General features: G+C 36.9%; 1 protein-coding gene across 1 annotated transcript in view; it reads left to right on the top strand.

Annotated features, from left to right (window-relative positions):
• LOC121736245 (dystrophin, isoforms A/C/F/G/H) overlaps positions 1-15,456 on the top strand; it is a 523,358-nt gene that overhangs the window by 428,041 nt on the left and 79,861 nt on the right. Inside the window, exons 48-50 of the mRNA XM_042127329.1 lie at positions 4,481-4,625; positions 6,318-6,441; positions 13,140-13,300. Of these exons, the coding sequence (XP_041983263.1) occupies positions 4,481-4,625; positions 6,318-6,441; positions 13,140-13,300 (430 nt within the window). The remainder of the gene's footprint in view (positions 1-4,480; positions 4,626-6,317; positions 6,442-13,139; positions 13,301-15,456) is intronic.

The raw sequence follows: 15,456 nt of genomic DNA, 5'->3' as shown, positions 1-15,456 counted from the left end.
TCTTGCGGTCCCAACATAAAATATCCATTTGCTATATGGAATAAGCAAACCTCTGTAAATCCGGCCCAATACAAACAATTTGACGTATGTGACCCGAAAGCCTTAAAGCTGGGCCTACCACTAAAATGCCCCTCAAAATATTATAAGGGATTCTTACTAAAATATAAGTTATTCTTGGTAAAATACAGGGATTTCTTGGTAAACTGTTGGGATACTTGGTAAAATATAGCATTCTTGGTATATGTAGCGTTTTACTGTTAGCATTTTCATGTGTTATTTAAATAAATTTGGTCGTAATGTAGGAATTAGGAGAGAATTTTGATAGCTCTACAAAGGTAGGTAAACCGCTTTAAAGTGAGGTAGAATTTTGATAGCTTTGTTTGGAAGGTGGTTTTAAAGCTTAAAAGTATGGCAGGATGTGCTACAGAATAAATTTAATAATATTAAACAAGACCATTTTATTACACTCTGTATAAAACCTTGCGTTTTTATACAGAGTGTAATAAAACTAAGTGATGATACTTTAGGGTGAGTATGAGTCCCTTGTATAGAGCTCACTGTGAAAGTAGCAGCGCTGGATTAGTTACTTTTGACTTCGATAAATGCAACAACGTCATGAATTTTCCCATACAATACAATATTTTAATTAAAAAAGTTATTCTTTCAGCGCTGCTTTTTTGCAGTGAACTCTATTATCAAGGAACACATACACACCCTAATATATTATCAGTTACTTTGTTTTATTATGTCCTATATAATATAGGCTAGTTACAAGGCATGTGAACTAACCCTCTCATTAGTACTAAGCATCCCAAAACCACCTGCATCTTACCACAAGAACTTCTGAGGACAGCTAATATTTACATGTGGACTGTGCACATCAGCAAGCGATTCTGTAACTTATCTTGTACACCGCAAAGGTTCAAATTCCTATGACACAGTTACACTAACATGGTTAAACTGGTAAACGAATTTCAACCTTATGTTGTATGACTTAGGGTACAAATTACATTAGTATAACCGCTAATTTGCTTGTCTTATCTGATTACTGTCTACCCTCATGTGCAACATAAAAACGAATAGGATAATGGATCTGTGCTACTGATCTGCACGAAATGTAGCTAATTTCGCTGTGGAGACGAAACGAGCAGACAAATTACCTGATTGTGTTTAACGTAATACTATTAACAATCTGGCTCTGAAATATTAACCTACCTACAACACTATTACTGTTGTTTTTCGTGATAAAATGTATACTTAGATACTTTTTTACTTTAAACTACTTCTATGCCAAAGATCAAAATATGTTCAGTAGTTTTTGCGTGAAGCAATCATAGAGGATCAAGACCAATAGTAATAAAATAATAAAGCTTTTGAACTATGTCACGTCTGAATATGTACTGACCCTAAAGTTTAATCTTTGACAGTAATGGTTTCTAACTTCTACGGTTAAAACCACGGGACTAGTATATTCACTTTAATATGAAGTTTTACTTATCTCACAGTTGATGGTATACCATAAAACAGTAAAGGGTGGCAATATCATCAGGTGATTAAAGCTTTAACGTCAGTGTTGGCGTTTAAAAACATAAATACGTCATAATGTTTTACGAGGGGGTCATACAGGCCCCGGGGGGTCACAGCAGGGGGTCGTAAACACCCCCATAAACACGTGGCAATCACACTTTTATTTCACAATTAAAACCTTTTATTAGTATGCAGATATCGAAAGAAAATAAGAAAATGAAGAATTGAGCGTAGGTCTCGAATGAGGAATGAGGGAAATGATAGCAGTTTACTCCTCCGAGGGCCGTGGCGCCAAAATTCCTTTATCGCGCGAGAACCATACATTTTTTCCTGATAAAAAGTACACTATGTACTTTCTCGGGACTCAAAGTATCTCCATACCAAATGTCAGCAACATCGGTTTAGCGGTTTGGGCGTGCAGAGTTAACAGACAGACAGACAGACAGACAGACACACTTTCACATTTATAATATTAGTATGGATATGGATGTACTCCGCGTACCATATCGCGTTCCCAAACGACGAGCAATGCTCGCCTTTCGAAAGTATGTTCTTTAGTCTGCTATCGGAATCGGACGTCAATCGGAATTCTAAATGCCTAAAAGTGCCGTACTGAGTTGTATAAATAAAAATAGAAACGTTGGCCTAGATGATGGACACCTTTCTTATCATCGGTACGTCACAGTAGATAGGAAAAAATATCCACAGCCGAACATATAACCTCCTTTTTGGATGTCGGTTAAAAAGTGGCACGCTCGTTTTCATACAAATGGAGCGACATGCGGTATCTATCTTGATCTATGTCTGTGGTATGGATGTACTAATAAATCGCTGCAAGCAAACGCCGAATCGCTGCGAACTAGTTTTGCCCAATAAAAGATACTATGAGAAAAGGACGCTTGAAGTTTTCAAAAACTTTTCAACCACGGTCGAAGCAACCGTATTTTCATTCACAAATTAAATATCTGAAATATCATTCAGAGGTTCTTGAATTTAAAAAATACATTTATTGCTTTTAACTAGTAGAACAAGTAGTTTTACTTCACGGGAAAACCGCCTGTATACTTCAAAGATAGAGTCCAAAATCGCGAATCGCATTTCTATTTGATTTAAAACCAGGAGCACCTCTCGCTTCGCGATTTAGAACTTTAATCCACCGCGATACGGCATATTTAAGTTCGTAATTGCACTACAAGTTTAAAGCACGCCAGAATAAAATTCTTTGCCGGAGTCGAGATTTATACAGCTAGTGATGTTGTTTGTTTTTGTCGATAAAATTGTTTTAAAACTTTGCTACAAATCATAGACAAAGTTGAAATGTATGACTTATAGATATGAATAAAGAGACAAAAATATTCATGAACATGGAAATGGAATAGAGTAAAGAACCTCTCAATCATTTGACGGTGAAAATGGCTCCAGTGAAAGAAAGTACGAAATGCATTATTTTCGTGGAAGTTGGAACCAAAACACACACAACACACACACAGTCAAAACTATCTTTACTACCTTAATACTTTTAATTTCATCTGAATCAGGAGGATCTCAAAATGTACAGACAGAAGGAAAGAAAGACGCAGAAACATCGCATTTTGAATATTTAAAAAGAAATAACTACATTTCTCTAACTTTCATGTCTACATACAACCATTTGACCTTCCTAAAATAGAACCTTTCAAAATATCCAGTAAATAGTTCGTCAAAAACTTTAGGGAACTTCCCGATAGTCGATTTGTTCGTCGAGGGTCGAGAGATAAGTGAAATAATATTATGTCAAACCACTTCCGAGATGAAATATCATATTTTCATCGTACAAAATGAATAATGATGTCTTCATTCTTCGTAATAATTGCTTTGCACTGGAAATGCCTTAAAATAGTTACATAATTATATCTAGCATAAATGCTTTACCTACTTATACTATAGTATTTCCATACAGAATTTCAGAAAAATCATTAAGAAACAGACAGACATCAGACACACTTTTGCATCTATTAGTTTGGATATGGATATATTAACCTAAACAAATGTATCGATTAAATAATTATACACTTTCCTTGCACTTGTTCCACTTTATTTTAATATATTTATTACAAAATTGTTAAATACACGACCGGTTTCGAAAAAATCATCATACCTAGTGGAATAACTGCAAGGAAAGTGTATAATTATTTAATTGAAGATGAATTTCCACCAAGAAGTGACAGTACATTAAATATCATAAATGTATCGATATCAGCACAACACTATACTTTCATCTAATGCCGCGGCTTAACATATTAAGAAGCTGAGAGCCAGCCAAATTTGTACAATAGTATTCATATACGTCTGCGCCAAGCTCTAAAACGTCCCCTAGCTCTTGTATAGGTACATTAAGAACATTGTCTGTACATACTCTGGGGAGTTTGTCTAGAACTTGTTATGATAACATATCCTCTGGGCGACATTATCTTCTCTAAGGGCCTTTTTCACCACTTTCTGATGAAGTGCCTAATAGGCTATTCACAACTTTTTTGACAGATTGAAGTGATAAGGCTATCCACCAATTAAATTGACAGACCAAGTGTGGAGAATCTGTCAAAAAAGTTGTGAATAGCCTATTAGGCACTTCATCAGAAAGTGGTGGAACAGGCCCTAAGTCTTGTCTGTTTTATCTAGATAGCACACCTCTTAGACGCATTAAATATATTTTATTTTTGAAACCCTAAACTTATCATGATATAATTTATCTTATAGTTTACCGGGACTCAAAGTATCTTAGAAAACAACTAATAACACACTTTGCACAGTATAATATTGAAATAGACTCGCCAAAAACCCACAATTTTCCCCAAAGGTAAAATGGAAAGGATGTTGTGAGTATCCATGATGGGCGATCACAGTTGCTTTCCATCAGATTACCCATTTGCCCCCTAATTTTATATGATAAAAAAAATACTTAATCTTGTTTCAGAAACCGCCTTGAGAGTAACGCTGAGCACTGGTCCGCTCTCCTGCTCTCTCTCCGGGAGCTGACCGAGTGGGTGATAAGGAAGGAGACTGAACTCAACGCGCTGGCGCCACCTAGAGGCGACTTGAACGCGTTGATAAAGCAACAGGTATGAAAGAAAAACTTTTTTTTCTTACAGCGGCTTTTTTTTAAGTTAAAAGGCTAGTAAGTTTTAAAACTTTAGAACTTGCGTTTTGCGAACGTTTTTTTGTTTGATCAGCCTGCGCAGCATACGCCAACGAGATATCTCACTCTCGAGATAATTAAAAACTACTCGTCTCATGTCAAAATCTCGACATTATCTCGACAAAACTCTATAAATATGTGTTATTTCGATGATAGATGTATGCGAAAAAAATCTTTGTCATGCTAGGGTCAATAGACATGAAGAGACAAACCATCAAACGTCGAGAAAACATGTAGAGTGAGATAATTCGTTGGCGTATGCTAGGCAGGCAGGTAAAAGCTATTCCAATAAAACTATCGACAATTCCACCTCACTGCACAGCGAAATCGTTCTAAGCTTAACACAGCCACTCGAGTTATCGACTAAAACAGACAAAAGGATAAACTGTGATTTACAACGTCGATTGTCGATGGACATTATCGATAATTTGTTCGACAACACTAACCTCTCTTTCTGAAAGAAGTTTTGTGATGTATTGGATTTGTAAAATGGTGGATATTTTGATGAATGTGGAATAAAATTATAATTTTATGTTATTTTGTGTAAGAATTTACTTCCTTACGAATATCACACTACCTTGGTTATAGAAAATACTGTGTAAACAGATATCTACACTAACAACTCAATCCCGACATTCCTATGCCTGGTTTTTTAAGATTTTGACAGTAAATTTATCATTGTAATATTAGTGCTTGTTACAATGTCAATGAGTAAACCAGCCAACAACGCTTGAATAGATAAACTCCTATCAAAAGCCTGAGAATCTGGGCATAAGTTAGTTTAACAAAACGTTAAAACATCTACGGATACGTTTATCGAACGTGAACCCGCAATTTTCAATACAACGGTTAATAAATCTTATATTTTTTATATCGCAAGCGGACCGCAACGTTGAATTACCGCCAAAATGTCCGCCATGTTGGTTTGGCCACAAAATGGCGTCACGTGGAACGAATTTGAATTTTTAAATTTCGAATTGCGCATTGAATGTGGAGTTTTTTGGTCGATGATTTTACACAGGTGTTTTGTGCTGAAATATGAATAATATGCACTGGCTTTTAAATTAAGCACTATTTTTTGTTTTGAACAAAACTGTTTCGAAGCAAATATTATTATTATATTGTTAAGAAGACACAGTTTCAATAGACTATTCGAGAATGGAAGACAGTGAATTATAAAACAAAAATTGATTCATTCTCACATATTATATGTATATGAGATGATATATCTATGTGTTATGTGAATGTATGGTATATTCACATAACACATAGATCTATTTTTAAAACAAATCTGCAAATTTAGATGACACACTGATTTAGCGCCTGTAATTTTGTATTTATAATTGACTTTTAAGTTTCGAATATCTCTTCGCATGGGACAGCATGTGCTTACGCATTCGACGCTTGAAGATCGGACCCTTTTGCTCTACATACGAAGAACTTTAAATATCTATTCTTGTACTCTTTCTTCTTGAGATCTGAACGTAACCTGCATCCTTTTCCCTTAAGATGACCAACGCGACTTCTGCCTTTTGCATCTACACCTAACCAAAAGCTGACTCAGCTACTCTTCAAAAATGTACTTTTTGTGCTCTAATCCTGCTTCTGTCCCCAGGATGACCACCGCGCCTTCCGCCGTCAGCTGGAGGACAAGCGGCCGGTGGTGGAGAGCAACCTGCTCAGCGGCCGCCAGTACGTCGCCAACGAACCCCCGCTGTCAGACACCAGCGATACTGAGGGTGAGTGGAACGCCCGCACATGTCAATCACACATCATCTGTCATCTATACCCAGATGCACTCTATTGCTTTATGGTTTCCAGGTAGGGCACTAAAAACTCCTTCGTAGGGTCAGTGAAACCGACGTGGGGGGCATTATTACAGGGACATATTTCAGGATATACCAAAGCTATACCTCTGAAATTGGGTATATTGCATAAGTACTAGTACATAATGGAGAATGTTACTAGGTATGAGAAATTGCTTGTAATTTTGTCACAGTAAAGCCTGTGTGTATACAAATACACTAGTTTTTGTTGCAGTCAAAAATACCTAGTAGTTTTGATTTTATAGGGATTCAAAGTTTCGAAAAATATCGATTCCCGCTAACAGTGATTTTTTGCTCTATCTCAACAACGGCAACAGGTAGGCACTTGAAATTTTCACTAAGGTCTTAATTATATGTGTACTTTAATAATTAATAATAATATTATAATAAAATAAAAAATTAAGGGGGGCTCCCATACAAAAATCACAATTTTTGGCCTATTTTGCTCTATAACGGTATGTGTATTCATGAGCGAGTCCGATTAGTAAAAAAATACAAATAAATAATCCGCCAAGTGCGAGTCGGACTCGCGCACGAAGAGTTCCGTACCGCCACTGTGATTTTTGTATGGGAGGTCCCCTTAAATTTTTATTTTATTTTAATATTATTATTAAATATTAAAGTACACATAATATAATTAAGGCCTTGGTGAAAATTCCAAGTGCCTACCTATTGCCGTTATTGATAAAGAGCAAAAAAAGCTAAAAAATCGCGTTTTATTTATTGATTGAAGAATCTATATATTAAATATAAAACTCAAAGGTGACTGACTGACTGATTGACATAGTGATCTGGCGGTATTGTGCTATGACGACACACCGTAACCGGCCGCCCGCATCGTAGAGTTACGACTTGTTTTGCTTATAAATCGGAAACTAATTAACATATCCAAGTAATTCTTTCACTAATATTCTTTATTTTTGACAGAGAATGTGGACAGCTAATAATCAAAATTAGGTAACATTCTCCATTACGTAGGTTTAATTTTATCTTTGCACTCGCAATAGACACTGAACTACAGGGGGGTCAAATTGCGTCGAAACGGTTCGTGTAAATAGTGCACGGCATGCGCACGGCCTGCTGGAATTTGGCCAGCGCACTTCCGTATGCTTTGATTGTCTTTGTCTAGAATTCCAATTCACTTGACATTTATCATTTGTCACAAATCCATGCTATAATTACTAATATTATAAATGCGAAAGTGAGTCTTGCTATCTGTCTGTCTGTCTGTCTGTCTCTTCACGCCAAAACCGATGGACCGATTTAGCTGAAATTTGGTAATTTGGAATAGGATACTTGGAGTCCCGGGATACATATTATGATACTTTTTATCCCGAATAATTTGTTGTTCCCGGGAGATAAACAAATTTTTGCGCAACTAGGGTTACAAGGCGTCCGGATAAAGCTGACACAGTCAGGATTTTTGCTTGCGTGTCCGGCCAAAATCAAAGGGAGTCCGGCCTTTGTAGAGCCTCAAAACACAAATTTTAGACGGTTTTGCACTTAATGAGATGTAAAATGGGGATTGTCCAATTTTTTTTAATTTTGCTCATTACAAAAATATTTCGAGGAATAAGGTCAGTGATCGTTTTTCTGTATATAAACGAAAAAAATACCCATTAGTTACTTATATTTTTAAACAAATATGTTTAACCTTAGTTTGACCTCCAATGGCGTTAAATTAGCAATAAATTCGACCAACATTACGTTTCGAACTTTTGGTAAGCTTCTCGTATCAGCTTTCACATAATGAGAACTTGCATTTGACGAACTAGCCATGAGCCATTATAAATAAGATTGAAAGGAAATTTAAAACACTGCAGAGGTCAATTTGCCGCCGATGATGACGTCAGAGCGAAACTTTAAAAATTTATTGAGAAAAAACTAGCCAATTAATTTAAAAATTATTTAATTTATATTCTTAAAATACCCTATTTTAACGAAAAAAAATATAAAAAGTACATGTGATTTTTTTTGGACAATGCCCATTGTGTAGCTACCTATTAGATGTTAAACTGTTTTGATTAAACAGAAAATTTGTCTTGTTTTGTCTTGTTTGTCCGTGCGAGTTTCTTACGCCGGTTCTTCTCGCCGGGCTAGTTCCCCGACCGGTGGTATCGTGTAGACGTTCTAAAAGCGTTAACTTTGTTAACCTATTTAGAAATAAATAATTTGATTTTGATTTTTGTACGGTGTACACGAGCTGTCGAACGTATATTAAAAGCTTAGATTCTAAGTACGAGTACTCGATAGCAACACTTTTGTACAAAATATGTCCGGCCAAGCTGACTGCTTTGTCCGGCTTTTCGGTTTAGCGACGGCAACCCTAGGCGCAACGGAGTTGCAGGCGTCAGTATGTGCATAAAATCAAGAAATATTCATAAAAGTATACGTGGGAGAGCCATGCTTCGGCACGAATGGGCCGGCTCGACCGGATAAATACCACGTTCTCACAGAAAACCGGCGTGAAACAGCGCTTGCGCTGTGTTTCGCCGAGTGAGTGAGTTTACCGGAGGCCCAATCTCCTAACCCCTACCCTATTCCCTTCCATACCCTCAACTATTCCCTTTCCTTCCCTACCTTCCCCTATTACCCTATTCCCTCTTAAAAGGTCGGCAACGCACTTGCAGCTCTTCTGATGCTGCGAGTGTCCATGGGCGACGGAAGTTGCTTTCCATCAGGTGACCCGTTTGCTCGTTTGCCCCCTTATTTCATTTAAAAAAAAAAAATCCCAACCCTAGATCTCAAAAGGACTTGACTGTCTACCACATATTATCGCCCTAACACAATCTGCGTCGCTTAAGCAATCTGCCGTAACTTGATTCCACACACCTGTCGATACTAACGAGGGGTAGTTTACACCCTAATGGGGAGTTGTGGGGGTTTGTGGGGGTTGTGGGGAGATGTGTGGACTGTGGTGTATCACAGTCTAATGCTGTTAAGACGCTTTGTGAGGATATGGTAATCTCCGATAAACCGTTGTGGGCATGAGTTCAAGATTAGTGGCCAAAATGGTAGGCGATTTCTAGGTGTCTTTGGTAAAAGAAAGCGGGGTGTACAGGGAAATACTATTGATAGAGACTAGATGGATCGATTAACCGTTAAGGTTGGCCTATTAATAAATTTCTTAATAGTACGTTTAGTTCTTGGTATAGTTAAATTGTAATATTATAGATTTGGCAGGCGATCTTAAAATACTACGTTCAATATTACTATGACGAGGTTTAAACAACTTTCATCGCAAGAGTATTCCTATATTGAAAATAACCGTAAATTTTTAACAAGAGTATGCTATCTTATGTCCATTTACCTAAGGAATTTAGAGAGTCTCCATCCTAATCTTAATCAGTTCAGCTGTTAAAGTATGAAGTGGCAACAGATAGGCGAAACAGTCTCATTTATTTTATTAGTATTAATATGTATTATGCAGGCTGTAATGAAATTAAGTATAAAACTGGCATAGTGCCCCTTTCACTATAGACACAATAGACATAACGACCAGTAGTTCGACTGCAAAGAGACGGCCAGGTTTCAATATCTGTCAAATTCGTCGGGTTTCACTAGGATTATGAACGGATTGTGCCTCGCGCTGGCTGATATAATAAATTTTTAAATATTAAAAATAAAGTTTTCAAAATTGGATTCTGACAATTTTAATCGCATGTGCCAAAACACAAACAACAATACGACCAAAGAGGAACACGTCCATCGAATATGTCATAGTTTTAAATTCGTAGGTAACAAGTTAACAACCCTAGCGACGATTTTCGTCATAATACGTCAAATTTAAAAATTTCAACATCAGTTCTAAGTCGACATACTCTATCATTCTGTCTACTCTGCTATAGAGTTAGATAACTGTAAAAGTAGCAGCGCTGAAACAATTGTTTTTCTTTTAGTACTGTATGGGCAATTTCGTATCATAATATTATGACATGAACTGCAGGGCTGATGATGACCCAGAGCCGTGTAATAGTGTCATAATTGAATAATCGCTGTGATTGGTCATACGCCGGCCGTATTGACTATTACCGGCGTCCAATAATTGGACCTGTTCCCTGGATTTTAGTATTCAGGATACAGTCTAGAGTCAGGATTGTTATGTGGAAGTCCTAGATACTGGTGTTGCGCATGTATTGTAGCACCTCCATCGTGAGTATTGCAGACACAATAGATTTTCAATTGCTATGCGGCAGCCGACTGCCGCTTGGGGATTGATGGGTTAGAATATCGATTGTGAGGACCCACGCTCTTGTAAATTGTAGCTGACGGGATAGGACAGTGTTAAGAGGAGTCCACACCGCCCTTTTTTCCATACAAACGTTGTCCCCTGTTTCCTCCCTGGATAATGCTAGTAGAGTTATAATTTTTTTTCCTGAATATCTACGGCCACTAATACAATGTCCCTATGTTTTCTTTTTTTTTTCATAATTTAATTATTAAATAAGATATGAACGTTCAAAAACCCAAAAAAATGGCCAGATTTTCCGCTGTGTTCAAACGTCCAGAAAACAGATGTGGCTAGATTATACAAAAAAAAGCAAAACATAGGAACACAGCTCAAGCCTTTTTTTTAAATTTTTAATGAAAAAAGTACTTAAATCGGTTAAGTTTTGGAGAAGGAATCAGGGGACAACGAATCGTTGATTTTCTGGATTTTCTGCAGTTGTCTCTATCGCGTTCTGCGGTATAGGCTTGGGGTAAGGGAGACAGCTATAGATATTACACGTACTTTTTTTAATTTCTCTAGCCCCTGGTGTATCCTCTTAAGACAAACTATGTTATAACATAGTTTGTCTTAAGCACACAAAACTATTTTGTATACAAAATAGTTTTGTTTGCGTGTACACTATAACAAATATAACATAATATTATAAGTATATTATAATATGCAAAAATGTGTATGTGTGTAACTGTTTATTTGCTACCAGCTCCGCTGTACCTATTTTTATATATTTTTTAAAAAAGATATTACCTAATTAGAATCTAAGAAAATGCAGGCTAGTTTCGATTGAAATAAAAATATGTACTTATAATTCCCGCACGATAATCGAATTCGTGGACCACATCTAGAAGGTTACAATATTCCTAATATGTATTTGCAAAAATGTATATTCCTGTGGGTTAATGTATTAACGAGGTTAAAACAAGTAATTAAATAAAAAACAGAATAACTGAAGTTTCACAAACACACATCTCTATCTCGGCGAAAGAAATTCCTTTGAAAACTAACTTCTGTTGGTTTCAGTTCAAACACTCCATGAGTAAATGAGAGCGAATTAATTAAAAATTCTTAAACGAGCTGCGAGTTCACCTGATTAAAGTTGTAGTTATTTAAAAAAGAGTATTTTTCAACTTGAACCGATTTTCTTTCTCGAAAAGTTTACCACAGATTAGGTTGGGTATTCTGTAGTAACTCAGACTTTTAAATTAACTGAATTTGAACTTATCATCTTGGTTGTATTGATATCATCAACATTTTTAGAGTTACGAACAAAACGCATTTGATGTTGGCTGGACTGCATTTTGTTTCGTTGTACTGAGACAAAAAGTATGTACATAGTATGTACCTATTATTATTATTTTAAGACTATTAAGCAGAAAAGATTTACTGGTTTAAAGGAAGTGTTAAAACCCGACTACCGCAAAGTCATGACTTTCACAGTATATGCATGTTTGACGTGGGAGAGCCATGCTTCGGCACGAATGGGCTGGCTTGACCGGAGAAGTACCACGGGCACGCAGAAAACCGGCGTGAAACAGCGCTTGCGCTGTGTTTCGCCGAGTGAGTGAGTTTACCGGAGGCCCAATCCCCTACCCTTTTCGCTTCCCTACCCTCTCCTATTTCCTTCCCTACCCTCCCCTATTCCCTTCCCTACGATGCCCTATTATACCCTATTCTCTCTTAAAAGGCCGGCAACGCACCTGCAGCTCTTCTGATGCTGCGAGTGTCCATTAGCGACGGAAGTTGCTTTCCATCAGGTGACCCGTTTGCTCGTTTGCCCCCTTATTTCATAAAAAAATGTATACTATGTCGTAGCGGCTAAACTACTGCGCAGATTTTAACGAAATATTAAGTGGTTAGTGGTAGAATATTTGATGCTGCCGAGGCGCGCGGGTGACATAGAGACTAGGGTATATTTTTTAATATTGTATTTTTACATAGTCCCGACTATGTACAACGCACACGTCTTCGCTGCGCGTCGTGTGCGTTACTGCATATATAATTGCATAGGTTCTATTTCCACGGACTAAAAAGTACGTCACGAATCGTCTGTCGTCTGCGCTGCGCCTCATAGCTTGTTTAACGTACTAGATAACGCCTGCAACTCCGTTGTGCCAAAATTAGTTTACCTATCGCGCGAAAACCTTATTACAAGAGCTAACGGACAGACATCCTATGACGTACCCTAGGGGGGCGGGAGCGTCCTAGGATCGCGGCAGAGTTCGTAGTTCGTACATAGAGGCGGCGAAATTAAAGTGACCTATACTCATAAAAATATGAATCCAACCCTTTCTAAGTCTTATCATTTTCCACCGAGCATAGCCGTACGACACACAGACATACTTTCGAATTCATTTTAGTGATTAATCTTGTCTTCCTTTTCCAGCGAGCCGCGACGAGGGTGACTCCCGGTACCGTTCTGCTGAGGAGCAGGCTCGGGAGCTGGCGCGCTCCATCCGCCGGGAGGTCACCAAGTTGGCCGACACATGGAACTCCCTAGTCGACCGCAGCGACGCCTGGGGCAGATGCCTGGATGATGCTGTGCAGGTGAGGAGTTATACCAACATTTTACGTAGTTTTTACATAGAACCGTACGGGTAGACCGTAGAATATAGTTTATATATATATGTATAAGGCTTTACGAACGGTCATATTATTAGCATTATAAATCCTTGCTTTCATGACGTTAAATTATTTAAATTTAATATTTTATTTAATGCAGATTGAGGCATTAGAACATGCTCGCAGTGCCATCTATGATCGTTTTAAAAAATAATCGATACGTCCAGTTCATTTTAGTTCGCGTACTAAACGAGAGATGGCGCTTTTAGCCAACTCGCTATTTTTACTTTAGTCATATTATAATAATTTATTATTATTATAACACACTGAGAAAAAGTTTTTTAGTAATTAATAAATAAACGCGACCAAGTCCATTTGGTATTGAGAAAACCTGAGAAATGCATAGTAATTAAAAACAGGGTCGTATTACGCACTCAACCTGGATGTTCGGCGAGCCGCCCACTTGACACGTATGCCTCAAAGGGGCTCTCGACTACGCCACTGAACAAACACATATTATAATTATATATATGCGATTAGTGAAATAAATAAATGACTCAAACTAGAAGAATTGTTAGCTGCAAACTCTTAAGAGAAACCAGGGGCGAGAGAAATTGAAAATAGGATTTGAATTTGTATTGCTGTCTCACCATTCTCAAGTCTCTCACCGCAGAGAGCGATAGAGACAACACGACAAAAGCTCTAATAAAAGAACAGAAAATCTTCGATTCGTTGTCCGCTGATTCCTTCTCAAAAACTTAACCGATTTAAGTAGGTAATTTTTTTATTAAGAATTAAAGCAAGGCTTGAGCTGTGTTCCGATGTTTTTTTTTTTTTTTGTATATTTTAGCAAGTTTTGTTTTCTGTGTGTTTGAACACAGAGGAAAATCAGGCCCTTTTTTTGGGTTTTTGGACGTTCTTATCTTTTTTAATAATAAAATTATGAAAGAAAAGAAAACATAGGGACATGCTAATAGTGGCCATAGATATTCAGGAAAATATAATCATAACTCTACCGGCATTATCCAGGGAGGAAACAGGGGACAGCGTTTGTATGGAAAAACGGCGGTGTGGACACCACTTAAACCCTTACGATTTCTCCTCTTCCTTGATTCATATTATTATATTATGTATTTATTTTATTCGGTATAAAGTATCTATTATATTCATTTGTGTATTATACTTATTTATTTATATTCTAATAGTATCATATCTTTTTTTTTTGTATTAAATATTTTTAGTTAAGTATATTTTATGGTTGCCTGGAACAGACTGCTTCCAGCAGTAAGGCCGCCAATTCAAACTTTTCTGTTTTTGTAACTTGTGTAAATTGATCTGTTTTGTTTGTTTGAATAAAGAGTTTTTTTATTATTTTATTTATTTATTGTTACATCAGTAACAACGTTCTTTAGATGGACGATAATTTTATTCAAAACTGGCTGTTGCCCGCGACTTCGTTCACTTTAGTTTATAGTTGTTCCCGTACAATGTAAGTACATCGATTTAATAGTTTACACGCAAATAATAAAACTTAAAAGTATATTGTGCGGGAACCGAACATTTTCAGAGACGAAAAGTATTCCATGTCCGGAGACTAAAAGTATCTCCATGCCAAATTTCATCAAAATAGATTGAATAGTTTAGGCGAAAATCATAAAAGTTTATTGTGCGGGAACCGTACATTTTCCGGGACAAAAAGTATCCCTTGTCCTTTCCCGAAGTCCGAGACTCAAAGTATCTCCATACCAAATATCATCTAATATTATAATAAATAAAACCGGCCAAGTGCGTCTCGGGCCACGCGCAATATAGGGTTCCGTAGTACTGCGACCGCTAGTTTTTAATAATTTTTGTATGGTCAATGAATGTACATAATATTTTATAACGTATTTTACACTACTAACAACATCATCTCAGTTACGTTCAAAGGAATTTGAACGAAAAGTTCCTTTATACTTTGCCGAATATATTTTTTTTAGTTGATCGACTTTTATCTTATGAAGTCTTATTAGCCGTGATAGTGATAGATTACAGCTAGATAGTTGAAATTTTCATTTTTGTTGCCGCTATAACAACAAATACTAAAAACAAAATAAATTAAATATTTAAGGGGGGCTCCCATACAATAAACTTAATATTTT

The sequence above is a fragment of the Aricia agestis genome, chromosome 18, assembly GCF_905147365.1.
Source record: "Aricia agestis chromosome 18, ilAriAges1.1, whole genome shotgun sequence".
Taxonomy (NCBI): domain Eukaryota; kingdom Metazoa; phylum Arthropoda; class Insecta; order Lepidoptera; family Lycaenidae; genus Aricia; species Aricia agestis.
Note: the sequence above shows the minus strand (reverse complement) of the source record. Positions and strands in the feature narration are given on the sequence as shown.